This window comes from Tetrao urogallus (genome assembly GCF_951394365.1).
Source record: "Tetrao urogallus genome assembly, chromosome: 6".
NCBI lineage: Eukaryota > Metazoa > Chordata > Aves > Galliformes > Phasianidae > Tetrao > Tetrao urogallus.
This window is the reverse complement of record NC_136819.1, coordinates 2,672,148-2,687,963: the sequence shown is the minus strand read 5'-3', so window position 1 is coordinate 2,687,963 and position 15,816 is coordinate 2,672,148. Positions and strand designations below refer to the sequence as shown.

The 15,816-nt window shown below is 45.5% G+C and overlaps 1 protein-coding gene across 1 annotated transcript in view; it reads right to left on the bottom strand.

Annotated features, from left to right (window-relative positions):
• KIAA1549L (KIAA1549 like) overlaps window positions 1-15,420 on the bottom strand; it is a gene marked incomplete at both ends in the record, with an annotated part of 98,821 nt that extends 83,401 nt beyond the window's left edge. Inside the window, one exon of the mRNA XM_079537844.1 lies at window positions 15,270-15,420. Coding sequence (XP_079393970.1) covers window positions 15,270-15,420 — 151 coding nt within the window. The remainder of the gene's footprint in view (window positions 1-15,269) is intronic.
• Window positions 15,421-15,816: the final 396 nt, after the last annotated feature.

The following is a 15,816-nucleotide window of genomic DNA, read 5'->3' as shown; positions in this document are numbered from 1 at the left end:
GCGGAATTCTCCTGGGGTTCACTGTCACAGAAATCCAGGTCAAGAAACCAGGTTCATTTAATACTCAACCTAAACCTCAAAATTAACTGTAGTAGTTACCTTATAATGTCTGCAAATTCCACACTTCTCCTCAGCACATTCTGCACTGGAACAGATCCCTCGATCAGCATTAGTGTTACTGCTGCAAGTGGTGCAGGAAATATTCAATTTTTGGTTTCAATACTGAACCCAACAGAACCCCAACCTGAGCACAGCAAATTGCCATTGCAGGATTGTTAACTATGAAGTAGGCTTTTTCTAAACAGGCATAAAGTTAAGTACTTATTTTCTGTTGCACATTAACAGACTTTCATAAACGGCTGATGAGCTTCTGAGGCATCAGGAAGCTCGACTGGTTGGGGCAACCAAAAATCACAGCTGCATTTATGGTGTCTGCTCAAGTCACTTACACTGCAAACGAGAGGAGATGCATTTCCAAGCATGGAAGGACAGTGCTCCTGCTCCTCTGCTTACTGTACCAGTGGCTGAGTCATCAGCCTCAACAAATATTCTGTAATTAGCGTTGTTCATTTTAACAATGCTAAAGAACTCTGGGGGAGAAGCTGTAAATATTTATTAACATTTCAATATTTAAATCTTTTTGCCACATCATATCCTGACAGTTATCATCCTTGGCAGCTTACATTCCCTTCTAAAAAGGGAGCAAATGCTCCAGAGCCCTTCTTATAAAGCATTATAAATCATAACCAACCCAAGACTAAGATCTTGTCATCAGTTTTGTTGTAGACACAGCCAATGTCAAGGAGATGGCACAACATGGGCATTGCTTGTGGTGACTCCTGGAGCTGAGGTTACTCAATTCCATCCACAATGCCCTATTTTCACTTCCTTGTATGGCTGCTGAACTGGAATATTTAAGAGAAGTTTTTATAAATCCATCATTCTTATGAATCAAATTTGGAGATACTGAGATGCAACATTTCAATACAACTTTTTTTTTCCCCTTTTTTTTTTTTAATTTTAATGACATTAGGAAGGAATTTTCTTTTTTGTCCTCTCAGAAATTACTGCAGCTCTTTCTTTGAAAAAATCTAAGCATGCAGATGCTTTGGAGTAGGGGTGTGAAATACAGAAATGGAGCTGTCTTACTGTCAAAATGTCTTTTACTATCCTTATACAAATGCAGCCAAATCTACTCATTACAAATCTGAGAAAAAAAAACAAAACAAAACAAAAAAACACGCAATCACAGCTCACTCACTCGAGATCTGTTAGAATTCAGCACTGTTGGCAAAACCCTTAATAAATACTGAAAATTAGATATTAGATTTCTCAAACTAGACACTTGGAAGAGAGGAATCCCCAAATTTGGTTTAAATTATTTGCATTAGTATCATGAAGGAGCTCTTGCACTGACCCTTTGCATTCAAAAGCACAAAGCCTATCTCAGCTGTCCCAAGGGGCCTTTCCCTTTCTGCAATTCATTGCCCAAAGCAGAAAACATCTTTCAAATTCTCCAAGAACTGAGGCAGCAGCATCTCAGATAACAAGTTCCTTCATTTCATAGCCCTGCTGCATTCCTAGTTCTTGATCCAGTCTTATCAAAATAAGTAAAAGCCTTCAACAGCTTAAAAAACATTCAAAAAAGAGACCATGAAACTGAAGATTATTCTTCAATGTATACATTACAGCATTACAGACAGGACTGTGGTTGAAAGGCAAGCATAGTCCACCTCCTTCCAGACTTCCACATCCTTTTCGCAGCTTCAGTGTTATTTCAGTACAGTTATTCCATTTTTACAGCAACAAAACAACAGCAACACCAAATTCCACCAACAAGAGGTTCTCAAGTCTCAACCTTTTGCATTAAGGTAACGAATCATAGAATCATTAAGGTTGTAAAAGACCCCTAAGATCATCTAGTCCAACTGCTCATCTACCGCCACTTTGCCCACTAAACCATGCTCCTAACTACTACACCTGTCCTTTAATTGAAAACCTTCAGGGACAGTGACTCCACCATCTCCTTGGACAACCTCTTCCAAAACACCACCACCAACTCTGAAAAAAAAAATCCTAATATCCAACCTGAACCTCCCCTGGTACAATTTGAGGCCAATCTCTCTTGTCCTATGGCTGTTTTTCAGAGGATGCCAATCCCCTCCTCACCACAACCTCCTTTTATGCAGTTGTAGAGAGTCAGCCTCCTCTTCTCCAGACTAAACAATCCCAGTACCTTCAGCCACTGTTCCCTTTAAGACTTGTGCTCCAGACCCCTCACCAGCTTCACTGCCCTTCTCTGGACATGTTTCAGGACCTCAATGTCCTTCTTGTAGTGAGGGGTCCAATACTGAACACAGCACACAAGGTACAGCCACAACTCAGGGTGGAGTAGAGGGGATGATCAATTCCCTGCTCCTGTTGGCCAGCACTATTTCTGATACAAGCCAGGATGCTGTTGGCCTTCTTGGCCACCTGGGCACACTGCTGGCTCATGTTCCATCAAGTGTTGACCAGTGCCCCCAGATCCTTCTCCTCCACGCACCTTGCTAGCCACTCTGCCCAAAGCCTGTAGCGCTGCCTGGAGTTGTTGAGACCAAAGTGCAGAACGCAGCACTCAGTCTTGCTTGAGCTTCATCCCACTCAATCCAGCCTGCCCAGGTTCCTCTGTAGGGCCTTCCTGCCCTCGGGGAGATCGACACAACCCCAGCTTGGTGTCTGAAAACTTACTGAAGGTGCGCTCGATTCCCACATCCAAATCATCAATAATAATATCAAACAGGACGTACTCAAATATCAATACCCGGGGAGAATTACTCATGACCAGTTGCCAGCTGGATTTAACTCCATTCAACCACCACCCCCTGGGCCCAAGCCCCCTACCCAGCTGTTTTTTCTTTTTTTATTACACAGCAAAGAGTGTAGCTGTCCAAGCACAGACTGCCAGCCCATTTGTCCCAGTCAAATATGACATTTGTTCTGTCCAAACATTTGACCACTAAGGGGTGGGTGAACCACAGCAGGATAAAAATTAATAGTACAGCAGTAATGAACAAACAACATTTTACAGTGTATTGCCCTACTGGTCAGGCCAGTATAAATTTCACAGGGAATACACATAATAAACAACTTACAAACAACATAAGACTATGTTAAACTAACTACAGAGCAATTCTTATTTACTCCCATATATAGTATATAAAATAAAATACTAATTTCACATTACATATGATACAGTTTTCTAGGAGACAAGAAATTGAAGTCTAAGATATATCTAGTGAAAATGATTTCACAATGACTTCACAGTTTGACATGCTGCCTGATAATTCTATGAAATGAGAGAAAAGTTTTCCATGCAACTATTAAAAATTCAATGCTTTGGCTATAATTAGTGCACTTTACTGTGAGCTGTAAATTGTACTGATTATGCTTGCAACTTGAAGTCCAGTCACCTCAATACTTAATTATCAACATAATAGCTCAATAATACTTCACCTATTTTACTTCTATAACAGGGAGTCCTGCTAAACATGCAAAGACAACAGTAAACCACGATGTACTGTTGAAGCATTGAGAGCAAAGTGCAGAGCTGCTGCCAGCAATCCAATAAAACAGGAGTATACAGGCTTGTCCTGTCCAGCAATGTTCGAACCTACTTCCATCTTCTTCAACAGTTTTCAATAAATTAACAGCAAGTGAATTAAATACCATTACAGCACGCTTATTTCATCTGTAGCACCAAAGACACAGCATGTTTGGTAGGAAGCCCAGACAAGATAAAATAACTTGATCCTGCTCCTAACACAGGAACCCTCTACTACTGGCACTGCAGCTGCCACTGGCACCAGCCTTGGGCTGTCATGGGAACTGAGCTGCCCAGCAGCTCCAGAGAACACAGAGCAAGCACAGGAACCAGGCATTTACACCTGAGATTGACACACGTTTCAGAGTCAGATCCCATAATGAAAGAGAAACATTAAAAATAGTAGCACAACCAAGGCACACCTAGAGGCTTTACTGTAAACAGCTCATACCATAAACGATGCTAACAACACAGCAACTGCACTGAAGATGAGAAAAATCAACACTGCAAAAAGTCAGTAAGAGACTTCTGAGCTGTATTTAGAAATGAACTCATTTAAGATGCAGTAGCTGTCATGAGTACTGCTACACTGCATAAGGTTTTCCACTTGGATATGAGCTCGCTGCACCAGGCACGTCATTCAAATATCTGCCACAGCTCTGTGGCAAACTCTTACAGTTGTTTCCTTCCATTAATTTCATCAAATTACCCTCAGTGCTATATGTAACAACCAGCCCGAGTTGCTAGTTTTAGAATGACGTTGAGCATTTGACAGCTCTACAAGATAACTTGTTTAGAGAAAACACAAATTCTGTCTTACGTGTGCACCGTGGGGTTTTTTGGTGGTTCCCCCCCCCCCCCCCCTTTTTAACTGAACATCAAGAGCATAGTGGTAGACAGCTGAACAGTTCATCACTGTGGCAGCAGTTGAAACAAGAGCGAGATCTGCACATAAGGACTCAGCAGGACAATGCACACAAGATAGAGGAGGATGATTGCACATAAATAAGTGCTCATATAAACAAAACCACGTGCTGACAGGATTGCTGTTTGAAGTAGGAAGAGCTCAGAGAAACAGGGCAGGAAGGCTCTGCCGTACATCCCCAGCGGTTTGTGCATGCCATGCTTTGCGCTCAGAGCTCCAGCCGACTTCAAGTGTGATCTGTGCCAACCACGAGGCTGAGATCCCACAGTAACTCAGGAACAAAATGCCACATTTGTTCTGATCGCATTAAAGTCAGAACACGCTATTAAAAGAAGTTACAGCTGATGACTGGGTCCCACAGAACCCCGGGCAATAAATTCACGTGGCAGTTCTGTTTTTATAACTTAAGCCCTGCTTATCCTTTCTTTGTCTATTCTCATTACTCCCTGATACAGAATTTATGCAGAAATCAAATTAAATGCTCAGGAAAGTGTATGACTGAGCTGGCCTGAAAAAAAAAGAAGAGAACAAAAAAATATATATATACTAAAAGCAGTTAGGTAAACACCTTAACTGGGAGAGCTTTGAGATGTGTAGCGTGCCTCTGACTGAGCAGCCATAAAAGCACAAAGCCTAAATGGGGGCTCTCAGTGCCAAGAAAGGAGCAGTGGCTCTGGGTCTTGCAGGGGTGCTTGCGTTCAACGACAAACCTGGTGGGAAACTCCCAGCCCCAATGACTTCACTCAGTAACTAAGATGACCAAAGTTAATACAAAACAAAGATGAAAAAAATTTGTTTCACACCAACATTGAACTAAGAACTATTGAATCATTTCGCTTGGAAAAGACCTCCAAGATCACCAAGTCCCACCGCAACCCATCCCTATCTTGCCCACTAAGCATGTGTCAACAGGTGCCACATCTCCACAGTTCTTAACACCTCCAGGGACAGGAGAATCCAACCACATTCCTGGGCAGGCTGTCCCAGTGCCTCACCACTCCTTCTGACAAGAAATTCCTCCTAATATCTGACCTGAGGCATAATGAAGCATTGGCATCCTTCAGTGACAGGCAGAAGGCTTACACCAACAGATTGAGGCTTTGGCTGACCTCTCAACATTCCCCTGAAATGTGCCTTGGTGAGCTTTAAAACACCATTTAGCCTGAGCCAAGATGACTAATGGTAGCCAAGATGACTGATATCACAGAATCTTTAAGGTCAGCAAGAAAAAAAAAAAAACACATAGGAAATGCCATAGATCACAGCCAGGTAGGCGAGTGCCCTCCCTCTCCCTGGACTTACAGGGAGAGAATTAACACGTGATAACTATTTCACAGTAAATAAATAAAAAGGTGGAATATTTCAATTAATATAGTATTTCAATAAACTCAGCATTGGTTGTACACCCACTCTTCATCAAATTTTGAGAGCGTGATGTGCTGTAACTTGTTACCTCGCAAGTTTTGCTTAAGCTGATTTAGATCCAAAATACTGATAGAATAGCTACAAAATAATGATGGACTACTCACTGAAGTCAGCAGACTGTCTGCTGTTCCTCCCAGAAGCTCGTGGACCTTCCTGGATTCCTCCAAGAGAGCATTCCTATGCATGGGGGGGATCCATGAGCAAATCATCAAAGCACTTTCAAACATTAAGCAACTTTACCACCTCTTCCCTTGAAGAATGCTTTTTCCTCAGCAGGGCCAGCTTAACCAGTAAGCCCAAACATGCCTGTCACAATGATTTTTAACGTACAATGGAAAACAGTACAATTTGTTGTGCACCTAAATTTGCATATGCATGCACTTCAGGAGAGCACCAGTGTCATCCTGTACATGTTTCTTCAACCCTGCACAACAGTTCAGCCCATCTCCTTGGCTGTGAGCATAGTTCAAGTGACACTCATCCCGCTTCTAGAGATACCTCTCCCACCTGTGCCTATGAACTCAGTGGGAATTCCACAGGAGCAATAGCCAGTGCTTCAGACATAGCTGGCAGATCAGATCACAGAATCACTGAGGTTGGAAACGATGTCTAAGATCATCAAATCCCCCTACCACTAATATTGCCTACCAAACAGTGCCCCTAAGTACTACACCTGCCCTTTCATTAAACATCTCTAGGGACTCTGACTGCACCACCTCTCTGGGCAGCCTGTACTATTTCTGATACAAGCCAGGATGCTGTTGGCCTTCTTGGCCACCTGGGCACACTGCTGGCTCACGTTCCATCAAGTGTTGACCAGTGCCCCCAGGTCCTTCTCCATGCACCTTGCTAGTCACTCTGCCCCAAGCCTGTAGTGCTGCCTGGAGTTGTTGTGGCCAAAGTGCAGAACGCAGCACTTGGTCTTGCTTGAACTTCATCCCACTCAATCCAGCCCATTGATCCAGCCTACCCAGGTCCCTCCGTAGGGCCTTCCTGCCCTCGGGGAGATCGACACAACCCCAGCTTGGTGTCTGAAAACTTACCGAAGGTGCGCTCGATTCCTACATCCAAATCAATAGTAACAACTTTAAGCAGGATGGACTCCAATACCAGCCCCCTGGTCACCACTCGTGACCTGTCTCCAGCTGGATTTAACTCCACTCATCACCACTCTCTGGGCCTGGCCACCCAGCCAGTTCTTCACCCAGCAAAGAGTGTACCTGTGTACCTGTCCAAGCCACAGATCTCACAGATGTGCACACAGGAGATTTATCAACAAGTAGATAGCAGAGATTTAGCAGTGATTGCCTACAAAGACAAATTTTAGATTTTCTTTTGTATGCTTGTTAAATAGCTACAGAAATTTATCCTACTCAGGCTTTGCACAATACACTACATTAAAGCAGCTACACTGAACACTGTTGAAAACAAGCTGCATTCCCAGAATATCTTCCTGTAAGATTATCTCTCTGGGGTAACCCTAATTATCTGCATTATATTTTCAATATTGGATGTATTAATGTATCTGATAGATTTGAATATTCTATACATTAATATCTCGGTCCTGTTACCATTATCTTTTAGTTTATCACCGATTTTTAAAATGAGCTATTGGCTTTTCAACCAAACACACACGACACAGACAGCCCATCTAATGGGGACCAGAGATCTGCAGTGTTGGAGGACCATAGTCTAATTTCAGATAAGCATCATGTGCACTTCCCTTTGAGCATTCAGAGTTTCATTAATTGCAGCAGCTCATTCAGGGGCTTTTAGAGGACAAAAAAGAGGGAAGCACAGACACATTCCACACACAGTCTCCTACGTAGGACACTGAGCCCTACGCTGCAAAAAGAAGAGAGCCAAAAGAAGTCATTCAAAAATTCTATCCTCATGAACATAAATGGCAGCGTTAGCCCCAACTGACCAGAGCTTTTAACCAGCAGATCTCCAACTCTCAGTTACACTCCTGCAAGAAGTGTCCAGACAGCTTTCAGAATCCCAGATTATTTAATGCTGTCTGTGCTTCAGCTTCACCTCCTCTGCCATGAACACGCCGCATGCTCCCAGGAACATAAGGTGGCTGGCCATGCAGAACCATGCATAACTCTAAGATAACAGGTATGTTATTTTAAACATAATGATAATAAACCATTTGGCAGCACTGGGAACTGATTGCAGGGGTCCCAACTCACAGCGTGTCTCGATGAGCTGACATTTCCCCAGGCAGAACACCATCATCATGCAGTTTCACTAAGCATGCTGAAAGCCTGACATGTTTCTCTCTGCAGTCTAGCTGTAACACATCTGTAATACTCTCCTTCAAGTGCACTCAAGGTATCAAGTCTTAACAGCATTCACCTAGCATCCCATTATCTGAAATATCTACAAAGATACTAGACAGCCTTGTAACCAGAAAGACTACTCCACCCAGTTAGTCCTCACCTGCTCACATAATCCCCAGTCCCCTCCTCCCTCACTCTAATCAATGAAACTCACTCGTAGGCACAGCTTTCAGTACTTGGGTTGATAGATTGGTCTCAAGGCTCAGCCCCAATTGCTCTCCATGCAAAATGGTTGCTTCTGTCTCTACCTCCCGCTGTTTCATGCCGTGCCTGTTGAGCAGCATGAAAGCTGTCCTCTCCATGGGTTACAGACAGGATTTTCACAAAGGCCTCCCCAGGAAGAGCAGAGCAGCTCCTGCAGCACCTCTGTGGCAAGGAGGCCATTAGCACTTGCTCTGGACAGAGCCTCCCTCTTCATCTCCCCCTCCTCAAGAGATGATGTTCAAGGACCCTCACACACCTCTCCCTGCCTGTTAGCACCTGAATTAGGCTTTTTTTTCCCCGCTGCTGAATGCCCATTATTTCTCATGCTAGGAGACAAAGCAAACAAAGACTGGTATTGATATTTGTTCTATCAGATTGTAACATTTAAATAGGGCAAATGAGTACCATCCAGTGGATATTTTGATACTACTGCTAGCTGATGGACTGAATTAGTGGGAAAAGGATTTGATTAACAAAGAAGAAAAGAAAAGGATGGAATAATTAATGTCCAGGAACACATTTTTACAGATGACAAATCACTCCAAATCGGACTGCAAGTTTGATCTAATAGCCTGAGATTTCAATAAGACGTTTGACTTTGTATATCAAATTTTTATTAATAAAAAAAAAAAATTAACATGGTGCATATGCAATAGATTTAAAACGATTAAACTGAGCAGGAGCGCTTCTAATGGACTCCCATGGGGATCAATTCTCAGCCTTCAACATTTTTATCTGTAATCTGGAGGAAGGAAAAACTCTCTCTGATGAAAGATGACATTCTGGGAAAGAGATGAGTAACGAAGCAGGCAGGCAGATACAGCCACATATCAGATACATCTATGGAAATACAGATCAATTTCATGGCATAAGCGCCTATGAAGGGGAATAGTGACTTGCAAACTGCTGCTTCCACAAGTAGGAAAAGCACTGCAGCTTCAGGCCCTTGCTTCTCTTGATGGCACCACAGTCTGCAGTGTAGACTTCTCTAAGAACAATGTCTTGCAAGCAGACGGGAATAATCAGATCAATGGGCACAGGAGCAGCCTTGTTTCACTGTGTTACACCTGGCACCAGCTGGATGAGGAATTCCAGTCCAGCTCTGGGGGCTGCAGATCCACAGGGATGTCAGATAGCAACACTTCAAGAAGGGCTTGTGGGAACGATGAAAGACGTGGGAAATATGCCTTCCACTGAGCCATGTGGGAACTTGAAGTGAAAGGCATGGCTTGATCCCAGCATGCGAGTACTTAAGCATGACAAAGATACTTCAGAGCTCTTCAATCTGGTGGATAAGATGGCCAACAAATGAAGTTGGACATATTCACCATAGAAATAAGATAAAAATTTGCCAGCATGATAGCAATATCCTTCACTGATAATTGTGGTGAACTAACCAGCCCCTGAAAAAGTTAATTAGGATTGCATAGTCCTCTAAAGATTATTAAAAGCTGCCCTGAGCTGTCAGTCACTGAAAAATAAGAAACCTTAAGTTCCACCATATGCAGGAAACAAATCCAAGGCTGTCAGTGACTGCTTTCTGCCCTCATTACCCACAAATCTGTTATGAATAGTTTTCCCCATGTTCCACGTCCCTCGTTACGGCTGATCGCTGCCCACCTCCAACTTTCACTACTCTTGTCCATGTGAGAGGACAGAGCAAATGCTGTATGTGTTCAGGAACAACCCAAGCTGGCCAACTGGATTTCTGTATAGGGGTTCTCAGTGGTGTATAAAGCTGTCTCTGAGCAATTGGTAGGTGACGTGCTAATAAAAAAAAGCACTTGATATTTTCATATTAATTATGCAACAGGAGTCCAAGAGCTTTTTTCAATAGCCACAGAAAATAAGAAGTAAGGATAGACAGTAACACTTTCCTTTATAACTGTAGATCCACAAAAGCACCCGATCAAAATTCTGATCAGTGCCTGAAGACCACTCACTGAAGACACAACTGTGGTAGGGAACTGTAAAAATGCATTCTCTTTCTTCACCAGCCATGACCCTTACAAATATCAGGCTTGCAGCACAAGTACCTTCATCAGCCTAAGCTGCTCATCTGATCAAAAGCAAGCTGTAGCAAGAAGGAACTAGGCAAGCCTAAAATGGTTTCTTTTCTATCAGCTTCTCGGAACTTTGGCTGCAAACAACACAACACGATCTCAGCCATTTTTATACCATTCAAAGCACAAAACAGCTGTTTGGTAGCATTCTGTTCCCAAGGATCAACTTCAGTTTCCCAGCACTTTTCTTGCCATCTCTACGTTGGTTGCCAGCATATTTTATCAGCCTCAGTTATTTCATTGTTTCATAGCTATCAGTGAAAACTAATGCAACAATCTTTGCTTGCCATTTCTTAGGCACATGTCTCTTGACATTTTAATTTCCATGCACTTAAATGTTTCACCTCTCCTCTGACTTGCATACTTACATAATCTGTATCTTAACATCTGTGAGATCACACAGATTTATAAAAACACTACAGTTGTGTTACCCAATATGGTGAATATACAAGCTTGAGTTTCCAAAATCCATACTTCTCATTTACAAATTAATTGAAGACATTTTATTTATATGCATGTAGAAGACACTGCAATGAAAACAGCGCACTGCATCACTGCAGTGATGCAAAATAGCCCTGCTGCTTTTTAATGAACTGATCTACAGATGGATCTTCATCTGTATTGGCTTCCTACAGGAATTTTTTGTCACCACCCCATTGTGTGAGCGCATGGGATGACAACGCATGCGATGTGTGTCATGACAACAGAGCATCCCAGACAGCAGCCAGAATCACAAACTCTAAGTCCTTCAGCCATTATAAAGAAAACACATAGATATGCAGGAAAAATAGGAGCTATTTCGGGAGTCGACCTACTGCTATTTCACCCACTGATGCACCAAACCTGAAGGTAATACCCAAATGCTGCACTGTATGGCAAGAAAGTCTACATTGCTTAAATATGAAGAATCCATAGGAAAAAGTAGAGGAAAAATCACCTAAGACTGCACATAATCAATGAGTATACAGATGTATAACTGACAAATATACAGAGAAGTTAGGCTGGTCTTTAGACAGCATACAACTGGAAAGGTTATCACATTAGAAAGAGATAATTGAAAATGAATGGAAAAAGCTTACCTGTGTGCTAGGCTCGCAGGAAAAAGTCCAACAGAAGAGATCTCCAGAGAGAAATCCTTCCTTAGTGGCAGTGAGCCCTTAAACGGGGTCTGAAAGGTGCAGCCAGGCTCCACCCCTTCTGATCACACAGCTGAACTGCCTTCACCTGTGCTCCCAGGGCTGACTCGGTGCTCGCCTCAGGTGCTCAATCACAGGTTCAGGCTGTGAATCAACTGTGTCATTCCCCCTACAAGAGCAGTGCTGCTCTATTGCTAACAGGCAATGAAATGAGCAAAGAGGTATTGTAGGAAGTCTCTGGCGTACAGCAACAAAGGTGGGAGAAAATGTGGAAATTAATACACTGCCTTTTAAGTCTGAATTTTTGTGTTTTCCATCTTTGAATGCTCTTTCATTTTCAATTCCTTCCTCCCTCTCCCAGAATGGGATTTTTAGTGATATTTTTCTGTTCTTCATGAACCTGACCCTTACCATTAGCACTAGAATGGCAATCTCTGACATAAAGACCACCTGTCCCACAAACACTGTAGCCACTTTAGCAACAAACCACTTGTGTGAGATGTACAGAAGATACTGATTTCCTATAACTGGATATCTCCATTGGGTGGACCTGTGTCCAAAGCCTATCAGCGGCATCCCAGCTTGCCAGTAGGAAGGCAGTGTCCCTTTGGATTCACCGCCCTCTGGGTTACACATAAAGTGCATATTAGTTCAGCAAGCACAGTAGCTCCTTCCTCAGACTCTGCAGAAGGGAGTTAAAACAGTAAATAAACACTGGAATGCTCATTATTTTTAATGAAATGTTGATACGTTTGGAAGTTGAAGCCTAAATTCATATGCAAATATCATCAGTATTTATTTCAGCAGAAACAACCGTTCCCACATGACTAAGAAAATGTCACAAACAGAAAATTGCTCACACTCCCCTGCCCCTTGTTCATCAACCTGATCTGGAGCTGGTGTTTGAGATTTCAGAGAGCAGCGCAGTGAAGACCAGGGATTCTGGATGACTGGCTGTGGTTCACAACAAGATTGAGAGGTTCTTCACTAACCGTCGCCCCACAGCAAGCAGTGAGCATTCTATACAGACAAAACATGGGACAACAACCTCATCAAAGATCCAGGTTGCTTCCTGTGATCTAACAAGAACAGTTTTGTCACAGTTGTTTCAGCACACATGAATTTGAAGCATCTTGTATCCAAGCGAGTGCTAAAGCCAGGGTTATTTTTGTAAACTAACGTGGAGAATAACTCAGATCCAAGGAAGTAGTGGGAGCAAGGTAACTCCTGACTGGTCAGCCAAAATCCAGTGTACCCATAAAACCCACAAGAAGCATCTTCTGTGTGCTGCTGGAGGCCAAATTCTTTCCACCCACGCTGTTGATCCCCATATTATCTTGAATAAAGAGTCAGAAATTGAACTTCTCATTGTTCATCTGCACATTCTTCGACAGAGTGTCCACATGTATTTTACTCTTGTTGAGCTAATCAGACAGAACACTAAAAAAACAAACTGAAATTACAGATTTCATCAAATCCTGGGCTCACAGTGCTGGGTAACAGAATCCTACCTCTATATACACCCTCTTCTCTTTCCCCCACACAGAAGCACATCCAGGGACCAACCTGTGCCCAAATCCACTCCTGGCCCTCACTTCTGCAGCACCTGTAGCACAGTTCAGGCGGTGTGCTCAGGTCACTGCCATCCACTGAGACCCCATGGGCCACAGGAGCTGGCAGTGGCAATTTAGCACTTGGCACAAAGCGCTCTCCAAGTTGTTCAGCCAAAGCTCCAGCTGCGAGAGCTGTGCTGGAGGCAGCGTCACTGGGTTTGGAATTGCTGTTAATTAAGATGAGATCTCACTGTGCTGGTGTTCAGCAGACACACAAGAAGAAGGAGAGGTTTCTCTGACAAGTTTATCATTTGTAGAGGCCAAACAAACAAACAAAAAGCATGGAGGAAAATGAAGCCCTGTAAGTCTTCAGGTCAAGAAGTGTGAAAAATTTCTGAAATTAAAAATCATGCTTTTCACCAACAGCTGGAAATCCAGCCGCTCCACATTTGATGGTGAAAGCACTGAGGTCTGGCTCAGAGTCACAGATATGCGAAAGCCAACCTGCAGAGCCCCACACCTCGTCCTGCTGGGAGCTCCTGGCAGGGAGATCTCTTCCCTTGTGTTGGATTTTCCCCGAGGCTGAGGGAAGCATTGCTACCACAGCTGTGCAACCTGTGATCTGCCTCCTGAAGCACTGGCAGCAGGTGAGGCTTCACCCCACATGCCCTGAGTTCTCCGCTTTGTCCTCGCTCACAGTGATGCCACATGCTGCACATAGGTCATTTTCCCATATATAGGGATACTCTCATGGAAAAAGCTGTCTTAAAAACACTGTGGGACAAATGTTTTTCCCATTGCTTAAGGCACCACTTAACACCACTCAGACCTCACGCCAGTAGACCTGCTGCAGGAGCCATTTACATCACAGTAACAGTCACAGAAATCAGTACAAGCACATTTTCTTAACAGAAATCCAGAATGACACGGAGCCTGGCCTACACAAACATACAGAAGCCAACCTTAGACAAAATTAGTGTTCTTGGATGAATCCTAGCCATACACTTTGCCCCTAGTTTCAACAGGAGACAGCACCGATGTGCTCTGCCTCTCTGGAGGACAGAGCTCGTCACGCTGATTGGAGCCCAAATTATGCGCCACAACAGTTACCAATAAATGCTGGATAGGACTAACAGTGCACTGCATGCAATCTCAGCTGCGGCTCCCAAAAACCCGTTCACTGCATTGGATCAAGCACCTCAGCACAGCTGCTCGACCATCCACAGTCCCCACGCAGTGCCACCGGTGGTGGGATTTCTCACTCTGCCTGTTATGCATGCTGTCGCTGTGGGCTGTGATCACTGCCAGCGTTAGCTTCCCACCTTTTCTTCCCAAGCTGCAGGCAATGCGATGCCCACAGTGATATTTTCAAACAGCTTCGGATCTCCCACCGATGGATACCGGCACAGGGCTCAGCATTGTGTTACACACGGGGCACGCAGACGGCAAAGGAACAACGGCACGACTCTCGTGTCGGCTCCTCCGGCGAGGCGCGGGGAGGCATCGCGCCCCATTGCCAGCGATAGCTGGGCTTTAAAATGCAGCCATGAGGGATCGGCTGCTCTGAGCAGGGGACGTTTCGTAATTCAGACGTGGAGAAAGAGTTCATACGAAACGCAGACCGAATTGTCGAGCACAGTAAAAGACGAAACGCCTCGGTCCGGCTGCAGAACCGGCACCGCCGCACATCCCCACGCTAACAGCCTCCGAGCGCGGACCACGCTCCTATTTCTCTCCCTAAACGCGGCCGCGGGTCGGGCTCAGCCTCTTCCTACGCTCCAGCCCAGCCCAGCCCAGCACCGCGCTCGGCGCCTGCGGGCGCACACAGCCGGTGCCCGAGGGAACCGCGCCTGCACGGAGGTCAGCGGGGGTACGGGGACACACGGACACACATGGGCACGCATACACACACATTATACACACACATTATACACACACATTATACACACACACACAAACCCTCCCGCGCCCCTCAGCCCGACGGTCCCGCGGCGACGGCCAGCCCGGCATCCCCCGCCCGGCCTCGGCTCCTTACCCCGCTCCGCGCGGGCGCCGGGTGCGAGCGCGACGATGGCGACCAGCAGCAGCGGAGGCAGCAGCACGGCGGCCGGGGCCCGGCGCGGGGAGCCGGGAGCGGAGCGGGGCCCCGCGGGGTGAGCCCCGCCGCCCGCCGCCCGCCGCAGCATCCCCGCCGCACCGGGCTCTAGAGCAAGGGCTGCGCCGGGAGGAGGAGGAGGAGGAGGAGGAGCGGGGAGCTCCGCATGGTGCCGGCGGCCAACGCCGCAGGATGCGCTGCCCTCAGCGGCGCGAGCCCTCCGGCCGCGGGCGGGCGGCGAGGAGCTTCGTCCACACGGCGCTGCACGGCGCCGCCGAACGCGAGGGGCGGGCAGCGCGCGGTGGGGCGGCGCCGCCGGGACACCCCGGCACCGCGACACGGTGACACGGGACACCGGCATCACGGGCTGCGGCTCGAGAGCCCGGCGCGAGGAAAGGCTGCCCGCCCTCCCCGCCGTGCCCGGCGCCCATCCGGCCCGTTTGTGCCGTTCCGCTCGCTCTTTGCACGTGATGAGCGCTAGCGATTA